The sequence below is a fragment of the Danio rerio genome, chromosome 5, assembly GCF_049306965.1.
Source record: "Danio rerio strain Tuebingen ecotype United States chromosome 5, GRCz12tu, whole genome shotgun sequence".
Classification (NCBI taxonomy): Eukaryota; Metazoa; Chordata; class Actinopteri; order Cypriniformes; family Danionidae; genus Danio; species Danio rerio.
The window spans coordinates 76,157,501-76,177,124 of NC_133180.1; the positions used below are offsets into that span (position 1 = coordinate 76,157,501).

Consider the following 19,624-nt stretch of genomic DNA (forward strand, 5'->3'; position numbering starts at 1 on the left):
CCAAGTTTGTCAAATTTCATCTTAATATGATTAACACAATACCCTGATTAAGAATCGACCATGTAAACAGGGATTTTGATTACCCTAATATGACTAAAGTCATCATTTAACTAAACAGAAATGCAATTAATACATGGATTATTAGTGGCAGTAATGAAGTAAACACAGCAATCAGTGCCGGCCCATCCAACAGGCAATATAGGCGGTCGCCTAGGGCCCTGCATTTCTTGGAGGGCCCCATAAATATATACATTAGATGTCGCCTACCCTGTTATTGTCTATTGGAAGAATGCGTCAACAGAGCCGCCATTTTACTACAGGGTAGCGCTCCATTGAAATGAATCCGGGACCAAGGTACAGTGGAGGACTGTGGCCATCCAAAGCCAGAGATATACACATATACACATATATCTGTGATCGGGAGTTTTCCTGGATGTTAGTATGCATTTTTTTATTTTTTTATTACGAAAATTATAATTTTCCATCACTTTTCTACATTGATGGATCAGTGACCGCACGGGCATTCCTGACAAAAAGCTTGTGTTTGTGTGTACATAAATGTACTATTCACCCTCCCTGTTAAATTTGATCTAATCCATGTCCTGAAACACAGCTCCTCTCCTGCTTTCACTGCTCATACTGACGGAGAGAGCGATTCGTTTGTGAATGAATCTCCGTTATGAACGACTCCTTCACTAGCCGACAATAATACAAGTTTCTGGCAGCGCAGCATCTCGTTGTCATATTTCTTTTGCAGTGTTTGCTGATTTTATTCAACAAAACTAGCATAAGCTGAGTGTTTATTGCGAGTTGGAGCTACTTTGACTTATAGTGAATGCAGTAAGTGACTGTATTATCATTAATAATGTTACCTGTAGAGCACAAAAGTTCAGAACATAAAAAAATGTAAAAAACTTAATATTACCTATGAAGTGTTCTGCCTTTGTGCTTTGTTTTCTTTGTTTGCTCGTTACTACACCCGTAGACAGCGCTAAAGTCCCGCATCTTCACGTAATAACACTGTCTTGACTAGTGCGGTTGAATGACATTTGTCCTGGGAGCACTGTACCAATGTGGCGGCGCTATTGACGCATGCTCAGGGTCCCTATGCGATATCTAGTGTATATATCTATGGGAGGGCCCCATGAACGCTGCTCTTTGTATATTTGCTGTGAACATAAGCACGAGAGCGAACGCATACGTATAAATCGTAAACAATGTGCATTGCCCAATGCACAAACCCCATACAATTCACAACGACAGTGAGAACCCCCCCTTCCACATTTCATTAAAAGAACAGCTGTGTACACTCTTATTAATACCTCAAGGGTACATAATACTACATGAAAAGTACAAAAGTGTTTCTTCTTAAAATGTTCAGGTACTAATATATACATTTGAGGTACCAATAGGTTAAATTAAGGTCTGTATAGACCAGGGATGGGCAAACTTGATCCTCGAGGGCCGGTGTCCCTGCAGAGTTTTGTTCCAACACTAGTCAAACACACCTGAACAAACTAATCAGTGTCTTCAAGATCACTAGAAATCTATAAGCAGGTGTGTTTGATTAGAGTTGGAGCTAAACTGTGCAGGACACCGGCCCTCCAGGACAGAGTTTGCCCACCCCTGTTATAGACAATCAAAAAAATAGCTTAAGGGGGTTAATAATATTGACCTTAAAATGTTTTTAAAAAATTAAAAACTGCTTTTATTGCAGTCAAAATAAAACAAATAAGACTTTCTCCAGAAGAAAAAATATTATAGGAAATACTGTGAAAACTTCCTGAATCTGTTCAACATCATTTGGGAAATAATTGTAAATGAAAAAAAAAATCAATAATTCAATATATATATATATATATATATATATTAGGGATGGGAAGATTAACCGATATGTATCGATACGCGGTCATGCGCGTGCACGATGCAAGTGCATCGGTAGAGCAGCAGAGGATGAATGAAATTTTGGAAGCAAATCGAGATGCATCGGTTTTTGCGAGATACAGCTTATATTTTTAATATAGAATGTATTTTTTATTTATTAACAAGTGTTGTCAACCTGTTTTTGTCACATAATTTAATCGACCTACATAAAGTATGCCTTAGCAACGGATTTGCGGATGTGTACACTTACACTACAACTCAGTGTATCAGGTGTGCGGATGAAGCTAGTGGTGCGCCCTCAGAAAGTGCGAGAAGCAAAACAAACATTTTATTTCTCACTGAGTTTTAAATCTAAAGTATAGCAACATTATGGAGTCTGCAAAAAGGATGGACGACTTGACAGGACAGATGCAATTTGCAATTTGCAAAATGTGCCGCGCGTTTGTAAAATACACGGGCAGTACGACTAATCTGATATCTCACTTGAAGCGGCGCCACGGTGTTGTTGTGAAAGCATCTTCCAGTGTTCCTGCATCCCCGGCTTCCTGCTCTGCTTCAACTGTAGCTGCCAGCTCCAAAAGTGGTGAGAAAAGCATCGAAAGTTTTCTCCATGCGCAACAGTTCTGCTCGCTCTACGCCAATAACGAATGTTATTGCATTGTTCATCTGCAAAGATATTCAGCCTAGTGTCACGGAGAACGAAGGTTTTAAACACCTCCTCCTGTTAATTTTTATTTATTTATATTTTTATTAGCCTGTTGTTTACAGTGACAGTGATGTTTCAAAGCAGCATAACACTGCTAGTTCACCACCTTAAGTTTTGAATATTCAGTGGCACAATATATCTTTGTAAAACTTGTTTTCATAGTTGAAAAGTTAAATCACAATTCTTATTGTTCAATGGTAAACCTTTATGTTGAAAGAGTGCAAATATATACATTTATAATATATGTTGCACTTATACATTCTGTTTATCTTGAAAATACTTAAATAATATGTGCTATATGTTCTAAAATGGCCCTCTACTGTAAACTGACACTCTGGCTCTGAGAGAAAAGCCAGTTTGTAAAAAAAGTCTTGGTTTTACTTGGTTAATAAATAATCAAACTCATTCAATGGCACAGCATCCTTTCTTACATCATCTCATAAACTTGATCTAATAAGTTAGTGCTGAATTATCGCATTGTATCGTGATATGGGTGTAAATCGTATCGTGTTGCATCGCAATGTCACAAATGTATCGCTAATATATTGGATCGTATTCTTTGTATCGAGATGCGTATCGGATTAGATGCCCAACCCTAATATATATATATATATATATATATATATATATATATATATATATATATATATATTCAAAATATCAATCATTTTGATTCAACTGTATCATTATTGGAGATGCGGTGGTGCAGTGGGTAGCAAGATCGCCTCACAGCAAGAAGGTCGCTGGTTCGAGCCTCAGTTGGGTCAGTTGACATTTCTGGGTGAAGTTTGCACGTTCTCCCCGTGTTCGCGTGGGTTTCCTCCAGGTGCTCCGGTTTCCACCACAAGCCCAAACACATGCGCTATAGGTGAATTAGGTAGGCTAAAAAAAATGTCAGTAGTGTAAGTGTGTGTGTTACAGGAACCAGCGCTCGCTCTCCGGAGATCGCTGGTTTCCACTATAACCATGGACTACACTTCCGCCTTCTTCTGGACTACATATGCACACATGCACTTCTCCCAGACACTCACACCTGCTCACTCATCTAGACTGAATACACTCGCATCACCTGAGGACTTTCAGAGACTGATTAGACACCCTTCATAAGCCACTCATTCCCCCATCCAGTTTGCAGAGTCTTGTTCGCTTTTAGTGACATTACAACGCGTTTCTCCTTGTCTTGTTTCTCCGTGTCTTGATCCTAGCCTTGTATATCCTAGTTATCCTGTTTAGCCGCCAGCCTTACGACCTATTGCCTGTACATTGATTACGACTCTGGATTTGCCTACACATACCTGTCTACACCTGATTTGACCATTGCTTGCTTGACGTTGAATAAAACCTGCATATTGGATCTTACCTCCAGTTGTGTGTGTCACCCCTGGCGTTACAGTGTGATAGAGTGTGCAGGGATGTTTCCCAGTGATGGGTTGCAGCTGGAAGGGCATCCGCTGCGTAAAACATATGCTGGATAAGTTGGTGGTTCATTCCACTGTGGCAAACCCTGATTAATAAAGGGAATAAGCAGAAAAGAAAAAAATGAATGAATGAATGAATGAATGAATGAATGAACGAACGAACGAACGAACGAACGAACGAACGAACGAACGAACGAACGAACGAATGAATGAATGAATGGATGAATGAATGAACGAACGAATGAACGAATGAATGAATGAATGAATGAATGAATGAATGAATCTTTATTTTAAAGTGTTACAACCTTGATCTGAAGCATGTATTTTTTAATGGGAATGATCTCCACCACTTGTGTTACATCATAAAAAAGGCACACTTGAGAACACAAAGGCATGTGAAATAGATCTGAAGTAGCTGCAAGCAGTTTATTCTTTATTTTCATGGGGTTTGATCTGAAAGCTCCGCACACACACAGATCAGATGATGTGAAAGCGTCTGCACCTGGTCTGGCTTTAACAGCAGGAAGGTGTTTTTTTTTTCCGTGGGACTTTGCACCTGGTTTATGACAGCAGACACTAAGCAGACACCCGTGCTCATCTGAGGTCAGTATGTAGTGAATGAGAAAGACGGCCGGTCTGCATACACGACTGATCTGTGAACAGCTGAGCTCCAGGGCACAGCTGCTTTCTTTTTCTTCTTTATCATCATCTTACAGACTCTCTTCTGTCAACAGCACTGATCCCAGGTGAAGCTCTGGAGTGGCTGTTGTCACATTAACTCTGTATGATCACTACCATTCAACAGATGAAGTTAGTGGCCATCTGATGAAAGCTGCTGGTCAAAACAATTTCTATGATCCATAGCAGAGACTCTGCCCTGCAAACAATTTTGTGTGTAATAGACATCTAAACGTTGACAGCTTGGCTGAAACAAGGCTAAATTCAGTCAGTGAAAATCTAATAGACGTCTAAGAGTAGGCCAAAACTAGACTAGTCATCAAGATTAGACAGACTTTATATGTGAAGTCTTACATTTCTGTTTATTTGCTGACTGTTTATTTGCTACGCTGACTAACTGACCGACTGACTCGAATAGTTTTTATTACTGACCCTTTTAATTTAATTTAATTAATTTTTTATTTTATTTTATTTTATTTTATTACTGACCTATTTTATTTTGGTTTTATTTTATTACTGACCCATTTTATTTTATTTTATTTTTTTTATTTTATTTTATTACTGACCTATTTTATTTTGATTTTATTTTATTACTGACCCATTTTATTTTATTTTATTTTATTTTATTTTATTTTATTACTGACCCATTTTATTTAATTTTATTTAATTTTATTTTATTACTGACCTATTTAATTTAATTTGATTTTATTTTATTACTGACCCATTTTATTTTATTTTATTTTATTTTATTTTATTTTATTTTATTTTATTACTGACCTATTTAATTTAATTTGATTTTATTTTATTACTGACCCATTTTATTTTATTTTATTTTATTTTTTATTTTATTACTGATCTATTTTATTTAGATTTTATTTTATTACTGACCCATTTTATTTTTAGATTATTACTGACCTATTTAATTTAATTTAATTTTATTTTATTACTGACCCAATTTATTTTATTTTATTTTATTTTATTACTGACCCATTTTATTTTATTTTATTACTGACCCATTTTATTTTATTTTATTTTATTTTTTTATTTTATTTTATTACTGATCTATTTTATTTAGATTTTATTTTATTACTGACCCGTTTTATTTTAGTTTTATTACTGACCGATTTAATTTAATTTGATTTCATTTTATTACTGACCCATTTTATTTTATTTTATTTTATTTTATTTTATTTTATTTTATTTTATTTTATTTTATTACTGACCTATTTTATTTTATTTTTCTATTACTGACCCATTTTATTTTATTTTATTTTTTATTTTATACCGGCCCATGCCTATTTACCATACAAGCTGAACACTGTCAGTCAAACTGTTTATGTGGCTCAATGCTTGAGCTGTAGACATACTGACACACAGACCAGTGGAGAATGTAGATATCTGACCTCTGATTGGCTGACAGAAGTCCCGCCTCCAGCAGATCCCGCTCTATATAAAGACACAGACGCTGCCCTGCGCTGAGAGGAATGTGAATGATCGAATCCCAGGACCCTGCTCTTACACCCCTCACACACACATGTTACACACTATGGTGGATTTCTCGGAGAAGTACCTGGAAAGGTAGGGCTATTAGTGTTCTCTTCTGCTGCGCTGAGACTTAAAGTAATGAGAAGAGGGAAAAGGGGAGGCAGAAATAGAAAGAAAGAGGTTATTTTGGAGAAGATGAGGTTGCTGGAGTTCACTTCTCTGGGGGCTTTGCCTGACAGTGACACATGTGAAGGATTGAGCTTTCTTCTGTTGGATATTAATGTTTGGAGGATGGCTGTTGTTGTTGACAGATTTGTACTTGAAGATACTTTAAATTTTAAGGGATTGTTCAGTGAAAAATGAAAATTAACTCACACTTTTACACAATCTTATGCACCTTTATACACCATTACCCTATACACTACTAACTATTTCTTTCTGTTGACAACAAAAGGAGATATTTTGATAAATGCTGGTTGCTGGTATCTAATGACTTTCATAGTATTTGTTTTCTTGCTATGGGATAGTTGCAAAGGAAAAATTAAAATGTCCTCACCATTTACTCAGTGATTAGCAACATTTAAAAGCTTATTTATTTATTTGTTTATTTATTTATTTATTTATTTGTTTGTTTGTTTGTTTGTTGTTTGTTTATTTGTTTGTATGTTTATTTATTTATTGAATTATTTATTTACTTGTTTATTTATTTATTTATATATTTATTTGTTTATTTATTAAAATTTTTATATTTGTGCTTTTTATATTTGTGATTTGTGATTTTTTTTATTTTTTCATTTTTGCCAGATTTTTACTTGAAAGAGACAATAATTAATGAATAGTTCACAAAATTTTTATTTTTATTTTCATTTTATTTTATTATTAATAATAAAGAAAAAGACTACATTTAAAGGGAAAATTCCCACAAATTCTGGCACCCATTGACTTCCATAGTTTTTGTTTTTCTTACTATGGGAAAGTTGAAAATGAAAGTTGAAAATGTGCTCATCATTTAATCAGTGCTTACAAAGATTTAAAAGCTTATTTTATTTTATTTTATTTTATTTTATTTTATTTTATTTGATCTTATCTTATCTTATCTTATTTTATTTTATTTTATTTAATTTTATTTATTTTATTTTATTTTATTTTATTTTATTTATTTATTTATTTATTTATTTATTTATTTATTTATTTATTTATTTATTTATTTATTTATTTATTTATTTATTTTTATTTTATTTTATTTTTATTGTCTGATTTTTAGCCAAAAGAGACTTTTCATTGAAAAGGTGGTTCTCAAAAACTGAAAACTCTGTCATCATTTACTCTCCTTTCTCCTCTGACTTTCATAGTATTTCTTTTTTTTTTTTTACTATGGGATAAAATTAAAGATTTCTTTAAAAATTTTAAATGAAAATGTTCACACCATTTACTCAGTTTTATTTTATCATCCCATACTTGATTGCAAACCTTTAAAAGCTTTTGTTTTGTTTTGTTTTGTTTTGTTATTTTTTTGTTGCTTTGTTTTATCTCTATTTAATTTTTTCATTTAATTTTTATTTCATTTTATAATTTATTTTATTTTATGCTATTTTATGTTTGCATTGCCAGATTTTTACTCAAATCTCAGTAAAAGTTTACTCAGGCTTTACATTCAAGGGGATCATTCACACACAAAAAAAATGAAAATTCTGTCATCATTTACTCATCAAAACTTATTAGAGTGTATTTCTTATGTTGAACACAAAATAAGATATTTTCAAAAATGCTGGTTGCTGGCACCCATTCACTTCTATTGTATTTGTTTTTTTCTTACTATGGAATTCAAGGGTGTCAGATACCAGCATTCTTCCAAATATCTTCTTTTGAGTTCAGCCCATGAACGTAAAGAAACAAATAATGCATGAAGGAGAGTAAATAGTGAAGTAATTTTAATTTTTGGGGTGTCCCTTTGGATGAAATTATATAATGAGTGTGCTTCCTGTCATGAAAGTTGTAAAGTTACAGTGAATTTTGGAAAGTAGGGATAGAAAAATACTATGAAGGTCAATGATTATCAACTTTCACAATATTTTTTACAATAGTTTTGTATTTTGTGTTAACAGAAGAAATAAATTCAGACTGGTTAAAATCAAGTGGATGCAGAATGATAATTTTTGGGTTAACTGTGCCTTTAAATAACCTTGAAATAATCTTAGTTAGTTCATTCATTCATTCATTCATTCATTCGTTTATTTGTTCATTCGTTCATTTGTTCGTTCGTTTTTTCATTCATTTATTCATTCATTCATTCATTCATTCATTCATTCATTCATTCATTCATTCATTCATTCATTCAGTAAAACAGACTGTAATTCCTTGAGGCATTAATGAGAGTGTGACTAATAGAGATATATTACAGTAAATTACTTTACAACAGCAGATGTGCATTATACACATACAAAAACCCCACTGCAGCACAAATACAGCTGACACTTTTTGGTGTGTTTACGACTCCTGTTGGGACTTGAACCCACATCACATCTGTTTCAGCGTCCTACAGTGCAAGACATCACAAAATATCGCTGTCACGTTCCTGATGTCTTTCCCACAGCAAGCGTCCTGGTTTTCACAGCCTGGAATAGCACTGCGCTCTATTATGGGCCGTAATGTGAGGCGGGCAGAGAGGGAATTTGGTGAAGCCCTGCAGATAATTGTGGCTTTGGTCCATCTCCTGTGCTCCTGCAGGCCTCGCCGTGGGGAAATGTCTGGATCACAGCTTCCTAATTTGATGAGCTTTAGCGAGGGCGTGATCTTCCTGCCGCAGATTACAGGCCTGTGCGGAGCAGCTGCTTCTGCTTGATAATTAACCCAATGTAAAGCTCCGAATGAAGGGTCACGAGCGGCCCCTGAAGCACCAGAGACATTTGACTGTGTGACACACTCACGTGCTAATGTCTTTTCCCACTGCACACGGCCTGCTTTCACACCTGCTCACGACCACAAACAATCAAGTACTAATGTCTTATATGTTCCGCTAAATGTACTTATTAGGAGAGTTTAGGAGCCTTTAACAAAACAAAACAGAACAAAACGAAAGAAATTAAACAAAACAGTAGGAGCCTGTACAAAACAAAATAGTTGGAATCTGTACGAAATGAAAAAACAGTAGGAGCCAAAAGGAAACAGTATGAAGCTAAACGAAACAGTAAGAGCCTGTACAAAATGAAAAGAAACTGTAGGAACGCGTACAAAACAGTTGTAACCCGTACGAAATGAAACCGTAGGAACTCAAACGAAACAAAACGAAACAGTAGGAGCTGAAAGGAAAAATTAAGCCCGTAGAAAATGAAACAGTAGGAGCCGGAACAAAACAGAAAGAAACCGTAGGAGCCCGTATGAAACAAAACAAAACAAAACAAAACAAAACAAAACAAAACAAAACAAAACAAAACAAAACAAAACAAAACAAAACAAAACAAAACAAAACGTAGCCCATACAAAACATAATGAAACGAAACGAAATGAAATGAAATGAAATTAGCCCATACAAAACAGTAGGAGCCTGTATAAAATGAAACGAAACAGTAAGAGCTTATACAAAACAGAAGGAGCCTGTATAAAATGAAACAGTAGGCGCCTAAACGAAACAGTAGGAACCGGTACAAAACGAAGCAAAGCAGTAGGAGCCCGTATAAAACAGTAGGAGCCTGTATAAAATGAAACCAAACAACAGGAGCCCGTATGAAACAGCAAGAGCCTGTATAAAATTAAACGAAACAGTAGGAGCCGAAACAAAAAAGTAGAAGCCTGTATAAAACAAAACAGTAGGAACCCATACGAAATGAAGCAAAGCAATAGGAGCCCGTACGAAACAGTAGGAGCTTGTATAAAATCAAACAAAACAGTAGGAGCCTGTATAAAACGAAACAGTAGGAGACGAAATGAAACAGTAGGCGCCTAAACGAAACAGTAGGAGCCGAAACAAAACAGTAGGAGCCTATATAAAACGAAACAGTAGGAGCCTGTACGAAACCGTAGGAGCCTATATAAAACGAAACAGTAGGAGCCCGTATGAAACAATAGGAGCCTGTGTAAAACTAAACGAAACAAAACAGTAGAGGCCGAAACGAAACAGTAGGAGCCGAAACGAAACAGTAGGTGCCCAAACGAAACAGTAGGTGCCCAAACGAAACAGTAGGAGCCTGTATAAAATGAAACGAAACAGTATAGGAGCCCATAAGAAACAAAACAAAACAAAAAACAAACAAAAAACAAAACAAAACAAAAAACAAACAAAAAAACAAAACAAAACAAAAAACAAACAAAAAAACAAAACAAAAAAACAGTGGGAGCCCATACAAAACATAATGAAATAAAACTAAATGCAATGAAACAAACAAAAAAACAAACAAAACAGTAGTAGCTTGTACAAAACAAAAACAAAGCAAAAAATAAAACAAAACAGTAGGAGACTGTAGAAAACTAAAAAAAAAAATGAACCGAAATGAAATTTAATAAAACGAAATAATAAACCAAACAAAGCAAAAAACAAACTAAACACAGCAGTAGGAGCCTGAACAAAACTAAAGATAACAAATCGTTGTATGCTAGCATGGATGACAAGCAGCCTCTCTCACCTTTCACTTGTTCAAAACTTAGAGTGTCTTTCTTCTGTTGTGGAAAAAGCTTGATGAGTTAAATTGAATGAGAAATATTTTGGATATTAGTATTTTACTTTCATTGTTTACTTTCCTTGTTTTATTTATGTGTGGACACACATTAAACGCAAAAAAAAAACAACTAAATATTGAAAATATCACCTTTGAAATTGTCCAAATGAAGCGCTTCAGCAATGCATATTACAACATTTACAAAACATTATCATGCAACATGTCCTTTACATAATATTCTAATGGTTTTGTGCAGAAAAGAAAAGGCAAAGGACTCTTTCAATTTCTACAAATATACCTGTGCAACATATAAGACTGACGCTACACTTTTAGGTAGTGACATCACTGTTACTATGCTGGATCTTGGCCAAAAGGCAGAGTATGTACTAGAGGCTTTGAGTACTGTTTTCCAGTCTCCTTTCCTTCTCTTTTCATAGCTCGGCTTATACTGTGTATCATATTTTTATGGCGTTGGCTTCTGTCTCGCAGATGCCACATTACTAATGCTGTTGCAAAGCCGTGTGGAATCTCAACACCGTGGCACTCAATGACCAGAGGGTGTTTCCTGCCCACGTGCACGCACACACACACACGCTCACACACATCCCTGACCCCAGTATTTTAATAACTGATGTTTATATCTTAAATATTTATATATACATTGTTAAATGTCATGGTACAGGCATGGTGGCTCAATGGTTAGCTCTGTGACCTCACAGAAAAAAGGTCACTTGTTCAAGCCCTGGCTGGGTTTCCCCCACTGTCCAAACACATGTGCTATAGGGGAATTGATTAAACTAAATTGGCTGTAGTGTTTGAATGTGTGTGTGAGAATAAGTGTGTATGGGTGTTTCCCAGCACTGGGTTGCATCTGGAAAAACTTGCTGGATAAGTTGGTGGTTCATTCCGCTGTGGCGACCCCGGATTAATAAAGTGACTAAGCCGACAAGAAAATGAATGAATAATATAATATAATATAATATAATATAATATAATATAATATAATATAATATAATATAATATAATATAATATAATATAAAATAATATAATATAATATAATATAATGTAATATAATATAATATAATATAATATAATATAATATAATATAATATAATAAATATAGTATAATATAATATAATATAATATAATATAATATAATATAATAAATATAATATAATATAATTAATATAATTAATATAATTATTATAATATAATATAATATAATAAATATAATATGATATAATATAATATAATATAATATAATATAATATAATATAATATAATATAATATAATATAATATAATATAATATATAATTAAATTTGCCAATTTCCATATCTGCAATGTCCGTATTTTGGCATTTTTTTGCAGTCCACTTAAAATCCATTTTGGAAATCTTTTTTTTTTTTTTTGTTCTCTTTATTGGCATTGATTGTTTCGAAATTCAAATCCCATTAACATGCCTGTGTTTTTAATTCTGTAATAAATATGGCTGTCAAGCCAGGATCTTGATGGTTTATTGTGGGTTTGTTGTTTACATGAAGAAATCTGTGTTATACGTTAAACAAAAATTCTAATAAACAATTATATTTTGAATTCAAATAGTTTTTGTCTTGCGTTCACATTAATTTTACATTTGAATAGCCAAAACACAACATATGTTTTTATGTTTCATATGTTTTTAGTTAATTGTAACTTATTAAACTAAGCTAAACATGGTCCAACTTAATGTTATGAGTTAAGCAAGCTGTTTTAAGTGAGTATATGAAATATAATATAAGTTCAAATGACTGATAAAGTTAATTTGATTCAGCTTAAAAATTGAAGGCAGCCAGTGTTTGATTACAGTGTAATAGTGATCACATCCAGCAGGTGGCAGCATTGCATTTAGCATTACTCTAATAACTCAGTCTGACATCTCTGTCTGCATCAAGTTCAGTTCGTCTATTGCATTCATCTGTTTTCACGACAAAAAACACACACACACACACACAGCTTATGAGATTTGAAACGTGACCCGGATCGTAAACTGTTTCATTATACTTCTAAATATTTTCCAAGGCCCATAAAAAGACGAGAATCTTTCCTCTCGCTCCTCCATCCAACAGCCTGCTTCTCATTTGAAGCCAGATCTCCCACTGGAAGTTAAAAATAAATCAGCCTGACACATTCCTATTGGCCACAATTCATTCGTTCCTCATAAAAAAAGTGCACAACAAGATCATTGGAAGTGAATATGTGGAGATTAATTCGTTTCCTCTGCTCAAAATCCTACACAAGCCTCAAAACCCGCAGGAATCCACCCCAAAATATACAGAAATATTTGGCAATTTGTGTGTTTTGAAAGATATCTGGCATCCGTTTGAGTCTTCTGCAGAAAAGCTGGATGATTATTAGTGTGTGTTATCTGAGCAGACTCTTGGGGGCTTCAGTTTTGAGCTCTTTCGCATTCTTGTCCCGCCAGAGAATCTGAAATAAAAGATGTTGATGTTGTAAAAGCCTCCAGCATCACAGTGTTAAATATAAACCAGATTCCACTTCAGCATTTCAGATGATAGCTTAAAATGGTTAAAAGTCACACCAGTTGTAACAGAATCATGGCTGCTCAGAATATCGCATTATTGTTGTGATAACCTACAGAGCCGACCCTGAAGTGTTGCTATAGTTTAATCAAAAAGCAAACTGGGCATATGCACAAATAAAACAAACAAACAAACAAACAAACAAAAAAACATACCCGCGCGCCTCACAACTTTTGCAAGTCGACAAAACAAAGTTTAAATAATACGATGGTGATTTTATTTGTACTAAACATGGCTCCTGATACATTTTTGTATGACGCAAAAAGGATCGACAATGAGTCAGGGAGGTACACTCCAAAAAAATATTGTTTAAACAAAACGAACAAACAAAAAATAACGCAAGTTTGCATTAATATATACAAGTTACGATAGCATCTAACAAAATGAGGTTCAGACAGCAAACTTTATTATGTTAGCCAAATCTTTTCCTCTTCAATCAGAGGTATTTTTACATGGTAAAAAGCTCAAATGTTGAAGTCGAGTACTCAAAAAAACAAGTTGTTTTTGTTTTTTGTCTGGACAAAACAAATCCAGCGTCCGACTGCATGTTTAGAACCTCAAATAAATAAAGTAGCTGAAATTGTTTATTTTTTATTTGTTTTCAAATTGACTGTTCATGCTTGTAAAATAATACATTCAACAACAACTTTTCTGTTTTCCAGTAATTTTTTTTATCTTTATTAAACCACAGATGTTTTACAAAACAAAAACATGCACTGTCCCACATTATCAGTATAAAAAATAACAAAAAACATCAGTGTGTGGACTTAAAATACAAAACAACTCCATTAGTGTGGAAAAATTGAGCTATCAACCCAATTTCTTTGGGTTGCGAGAAGTTAAATATTGTTTTAAAGTAACTGACAAGATGTAATTACTTTTAAATAAGCCGTATTCTTACAGTAAATTGATGTAATTATCAATATTTTCCTGTTTTGAAATTCTCGCAACTTAAAAGTTTTAATCTAATCAGCATTTTATATTTTTGGAGTTACAATAATGTATTAAACTATAGTGTTAACAGACCTTATTTTATTATTATTTTATTATTTTATTATTATTTTATTATTTTATTATTGAGTTATTTTTTACAGTGTAAGACTTCATAAACCTAATTCTCGGCCATAAGTCGGGTTTAAGACAACAGATAATTCTTTAAAACATTTTTTTTTGTATTTTATTAAATTGTCTTTATAATTTTATTCAAATTAAATTAACATTCATGCAAAAGATTTCTTAAATGATCTTAACATCACTCTAGTTGTGTCTTTAGATTGTTTTTGTTACATTTAGGATTAATTTCTGTATATACATATATATGTCTAGCAATGCCCCTGTATATATCAATCCACTTAAATTTGTTAAGCTAACTTAATCAATTTGTGTTGGGACAACTTGAATGAATGCATTTTTACTGTGCCGTTTACCAAACGGACATGCCATTTATTTCTGACATCGGCTGTTAAACTTCCTCTCAATTACTCACAGCGCGGCTGACTAATGTCTCATCATCCTGTTTCCCAGCTTGCCGAGCAGATTTCTCAGATACTAACAAGGCCAATACTAAATTAAACAACATCACAAATTAACCTTGAATGATCTGTGCACTGTAAAATATCTAATGATCAGTTTCCGTATTATAAGTGTTTTGGGTTCATTTGTGTTTGTGAATTGCATTATGGGATGTTGATCTCTGCCCTGTCGACTTTCAATGCTGGAAATTCAACTCTACAGTTTAACAAAGTGACTTTCAATGACATTTAGTCATTTTCAATAATATAATGTATAAAAGCTAGAGAAATAGGTTTGTAAAATAACAGAAAATGCACTTACAGTTTATTACAAGGTTTTTATAGTGTTACAAACCCAGCCAGTATAGCATTTTAAATGGTAACACTTTAGTATAATGGCCTATTAGTTCATGTTAATTGATGTATTTACAAATAATAATAATAATAATAATAACAATAATAATATTAACAAAAATATATATAATAATATAAATTATTATTATTATTACCATTATCATTATTATTATTATTATTATTATTATTATTATTATCATTATCATTATTATTATTATTATTATTATTATTACCATTATCATTATCATTATTATTATTATTATTATTATTATTATTATTATTATTACCATTATCATTATTATTATTATTATTATTATCATTATTATTATTATCATTATCATTATCATTATTATTATTATTATTATCATTATTATTATTATTATCATTATCATTATCATTATCATTATTATTATCATTATTATTATTATTATTATTATTATTATTATTATTATTATCATTATTATCATCATTATCATTATTATTATTATCATTATTATTATTATTATTATTATTATTATCATTATTATTATCATTATCATTATTATTATCATTATCATTATTATTATTATCATTATTATTATTATTATCATTATCATTATCATTATTATTATTATTATCATTATTATTATTATTATTATTATCATCATTATCATTATTATTATTATTATTATCATTATCATTATTTTTTATTATCATTATTATTATCATTATTATTATTATTATTATTATTATTATTATTATTATTATTATTATTATTATAAATAATAAAAAATGTATAAAAATACATTTTTTTATATTTTACATGTATTTTTTGTATTGTATTTTTTTTAACTTTAACAATGATAAATAAATACCATAATAAATGTGTTACTAATCATGTGTTCATGTTAGTAAATTCATCAACGTTAACTAACACCCTTTAAACTATTAAAAATGCAAATAAGAGTCACTTTTCTAAGGCCACCAGTGGTTGTATGTAAGATTAAGATCTCATAATGCAATTCAGAAGCAGAAACAAACAGGGGAAAAATAAAAACATGAATTACAAAATATGGAAAACAACTAATATACACATATTTTTTACCTGGAATAATAAGAAGCTGGTGTTTTATGTTATCCAGCCTCTTTGAAGAGGAGGAATTCTGCGGTTTCAGCCTACAGGGCAACATAATAATGCATCATAAATAGCTGCAGACTTCCTTTTCCTGTTGAGGCTCATCTACGCTTTCCGTCATCATATCCAGAGGGCTGAAATAAATAGTCTGATTATTAACCAGCCGTTACTACTGAACTTTACTCTTTTTTTATGCTATTACACTGTAGGCTGTTACTGTGTTGACACTGTTGACGTAGAAGCAGTTATCTTCTTTCCATTAATGCATGTAGTATTGCTGGCATGAATCATAAGATACTGTATACAGTACGGGGTTTTGTTTGACACATTTATAGCATGTGGTAGTCACTACATTTCCATCGTTGTGGAGTACTTAAAGGGACAGTTCACCAAAATGATGAGCTTGTGTTCATTTTTTAAGGTGGACTGTCCTTTTTGCTTTGTTTTGTTTGGGGTCGGGTTTCTAAAATGATTTTGTTCTGCACACACATTGAATTTTTTAAAGGTGGCAGTGCTTTTGTAGTGTAAATAATGTTTTATTTTAAATAAGTGCTGTTTTTAACTTTCTTTGAATCAAATAATACTTAAAAAAGCATAGCCACTCCTAAAATTTGGGTGGCACAGTGGTTGGCACTGTCGCCTTAGAGCAAGAAGGACACTGGTTCAAGTCCCAGTGCCAGTTGGCATTTCTTGTGGAGTTTGCATGTTCTCCTTGTGTTGGTGTGGGTTTCCTCCGGGTGTTTCGGTTTCCCCCACAAGTCCAAACACATCCGGTATAGGTGAATTGAATGAGCTAATTAAGCAATAGTATGAGTGTGTGTGTGAATGAGTGATTATGGATTTTTCACAGTATGTGTTGCAGCTGGAAGTTCATTCACTGTGTAAAACATCTGCTGAAATTGTTGGGGGTTCATTCCGCTGTGGCGACCCCTCAAAAAAAAGGAATTAAGCCAAAGGAAAACGAAAGAATGAGTTACTGTTTTCAACACTATTTCCTAAACAGCAAATGATAGGAGAATATTTTCTGAGGATCAAGAGACTAGAGTCATGATGCTGAAAATTCAGATTTGAATAAGAAAATTAAATATATTATTAATAGATTGCATATTAACATAGACATCTTTTTTAAACATAGAATAATGTTGCACAATATCACTGTTTTACATTAAATCAAATGAAACAAATGCTCAGGAAAGTAATTACATTTAATTATTTTATTGAAGGTGATTAATAAATGAGCATTAAGCATGTTATCAATTAACTGCTAGTTATTAAGTAAAAAAAATAATACATACATACAAATAATTTTTAATGATTTATTATTACTAATAATAATAATTATGAAAATAATAATAATAATAATAATAATTAATAATATTATTATTATTATTATTATTATTATTATTATTATTATTTTACTTAAAGGCCAACTATATATATATATATATATATATATATATATATATATATATATATATATATATATATATATATATATATATAAATTCATTTATTTATGGTTTTTAATAATAATAATAATAATTATTATTATTAATATTTCTATTTAAATTTTTTTTTTTACTTGCGTTGTCTTTTAATTTTACCTTTAAAGCATTATAGTCAACTGCAGTAGTTGTAACTATTGCCATTTCTTCTGTTAAACACAAAATGAGATGTTTTGAAGAATGCTAGTTACTGCCACCAATTGACTTTTTCTTCCACCATAGTATTTTTTTCCTTATACAATTGTCACTCGCTATAACACGGTTCACTTTTCGCGGCCTCACAGTTTCATGGATTATTTCATGTAATTAGTGCATTGTGTTCATGCGATTGGCTGTAGACCACTGTTAATCCATCTCCTCCGTACCTCGTCAACTGTGCAGTATAGAATGCGTTCAGCTTGCCAAATTTACATAAATCTTTGAACGCTAGCAGTGTGACTCTGAAGAGCTGTACGGTATGTTTGCAAGTTTTCGCCCCACATTGGTTTTGATCTTTGGTTCATTCTATAATACTGGACTTGCGTATTTTTCTACGAAGGTTTGAGATTGATGAAAACATTATTCACATTATTTTTAGTGTTTAAACGAGAGAGAAAAGTGTGAAAATGTAATGCCTGTCTGAGAAAAGTGCATAAAGTGTGTAGTGAGGGGTTTCACAGTCTTTAAACATCTATAATAATTAAAAATAAAGCCAACTACTTCGCAGATTTCGCCAATTGCGGGTTATACTTTATATAAGTCAATGTGTGTCTCTCTTCAAAATTCAACAATATAAAGGAACCATTTTGGGGTGAACTGTCCCTTTAATTATACTAATACACTTTTATTTTAAATGGCATTGTGCTGAGTATGAGTTGTATGCCACCTCACGGCCACCATCAAGTGATGGACCATTAAAAATATGCTTTCATGTAGGAACAATGCCCTTTGGGAGGGCCTAAAATTAGCTTTGGTTTCCTTTTTTTGGATCTGTCATCAGAGGCCAAACGGAGCTGATGAGGGCAGAGGATCCACAGTGGAAATCATTAGGCAGAAACTGTGCTCCTCTGGAAGTGCTAGGTGAGGTCAGGACGGGCATCTGGAGCTTCCCCGTGCATCTCCAGAGACGCCGCATGCGGATTTGAGGAGATCTACTGATGCATCTTTAGTCCTCGGGGTCCCGTCGGCCCTGGGTTACGGCACTCGGGACCCCCGGTGGCACCTGAAACAGCGCAGAGATGGTGTGGAGAGTGGCACAACCCTCCCTCCGCTCATCCGCTCGCTCAGATTGATGAGAGTCAGAAAGAGTTTCTCAGTTCCAGCGGCGCCGGCTCTGTACTTTGATAACTGCGGATTGTGTCGGAATAAAACATGTATGATCTTTTTGGATGGGTTGCATGCATTTGGATCTATTGGGGTTGTGTTTTTGTGTTTTTTGTCTGATCGATTTGTGGATTTGATTGGTTGAGAGCTGATGAACTCTACTGTTTTGGATGCTCTGTACTTTGATAACAGCGTATTGTGTTGGAAAAACCATGTATGATGGATATGCATTTGGCTTCATGGGGTTGTGTTGTAGTTTTCTGATCGATTTGATTGGTTATGAGCTGCAAAAATCTATATTTTTTGTATGTTCTGTACTTTGATAACTGCAAATTGTGTTGGAAAAAACATGCATGATGGATATGCATTAGATTTGTGGAGTTGTGTTGTTTTTTTTCTGATCGAGTTGTTGATTTGATTGGTTGTGAGCTGC

General features: G+C 32.8%; 1 protein-coding gene across 14 annotated transcripts in view; it reads left to right on the plus strand.

The window, feature by feature from the left end:
- rgs3a (regulator of G protein signaling 3a) overlaps positions 1-19,624 on the plus strand; it is a 205,467-nt gene that overhangs the window by 171,515 nt on the left and 14,328 nt on the right. The window contains 1 exon segment of one of the 14 annotated variants that reach the window (NM_001003629.2): positions 6,164-6,264. In NM_001003629.2, the coding sequence (NP_001003629.2) occupies positions 6,221-6,264 (44 nt within the window). In that variant the 5' untranslated portion in view covers positions 6,164-6,220. 14 annotated transcript variants of the gene reach the window in all.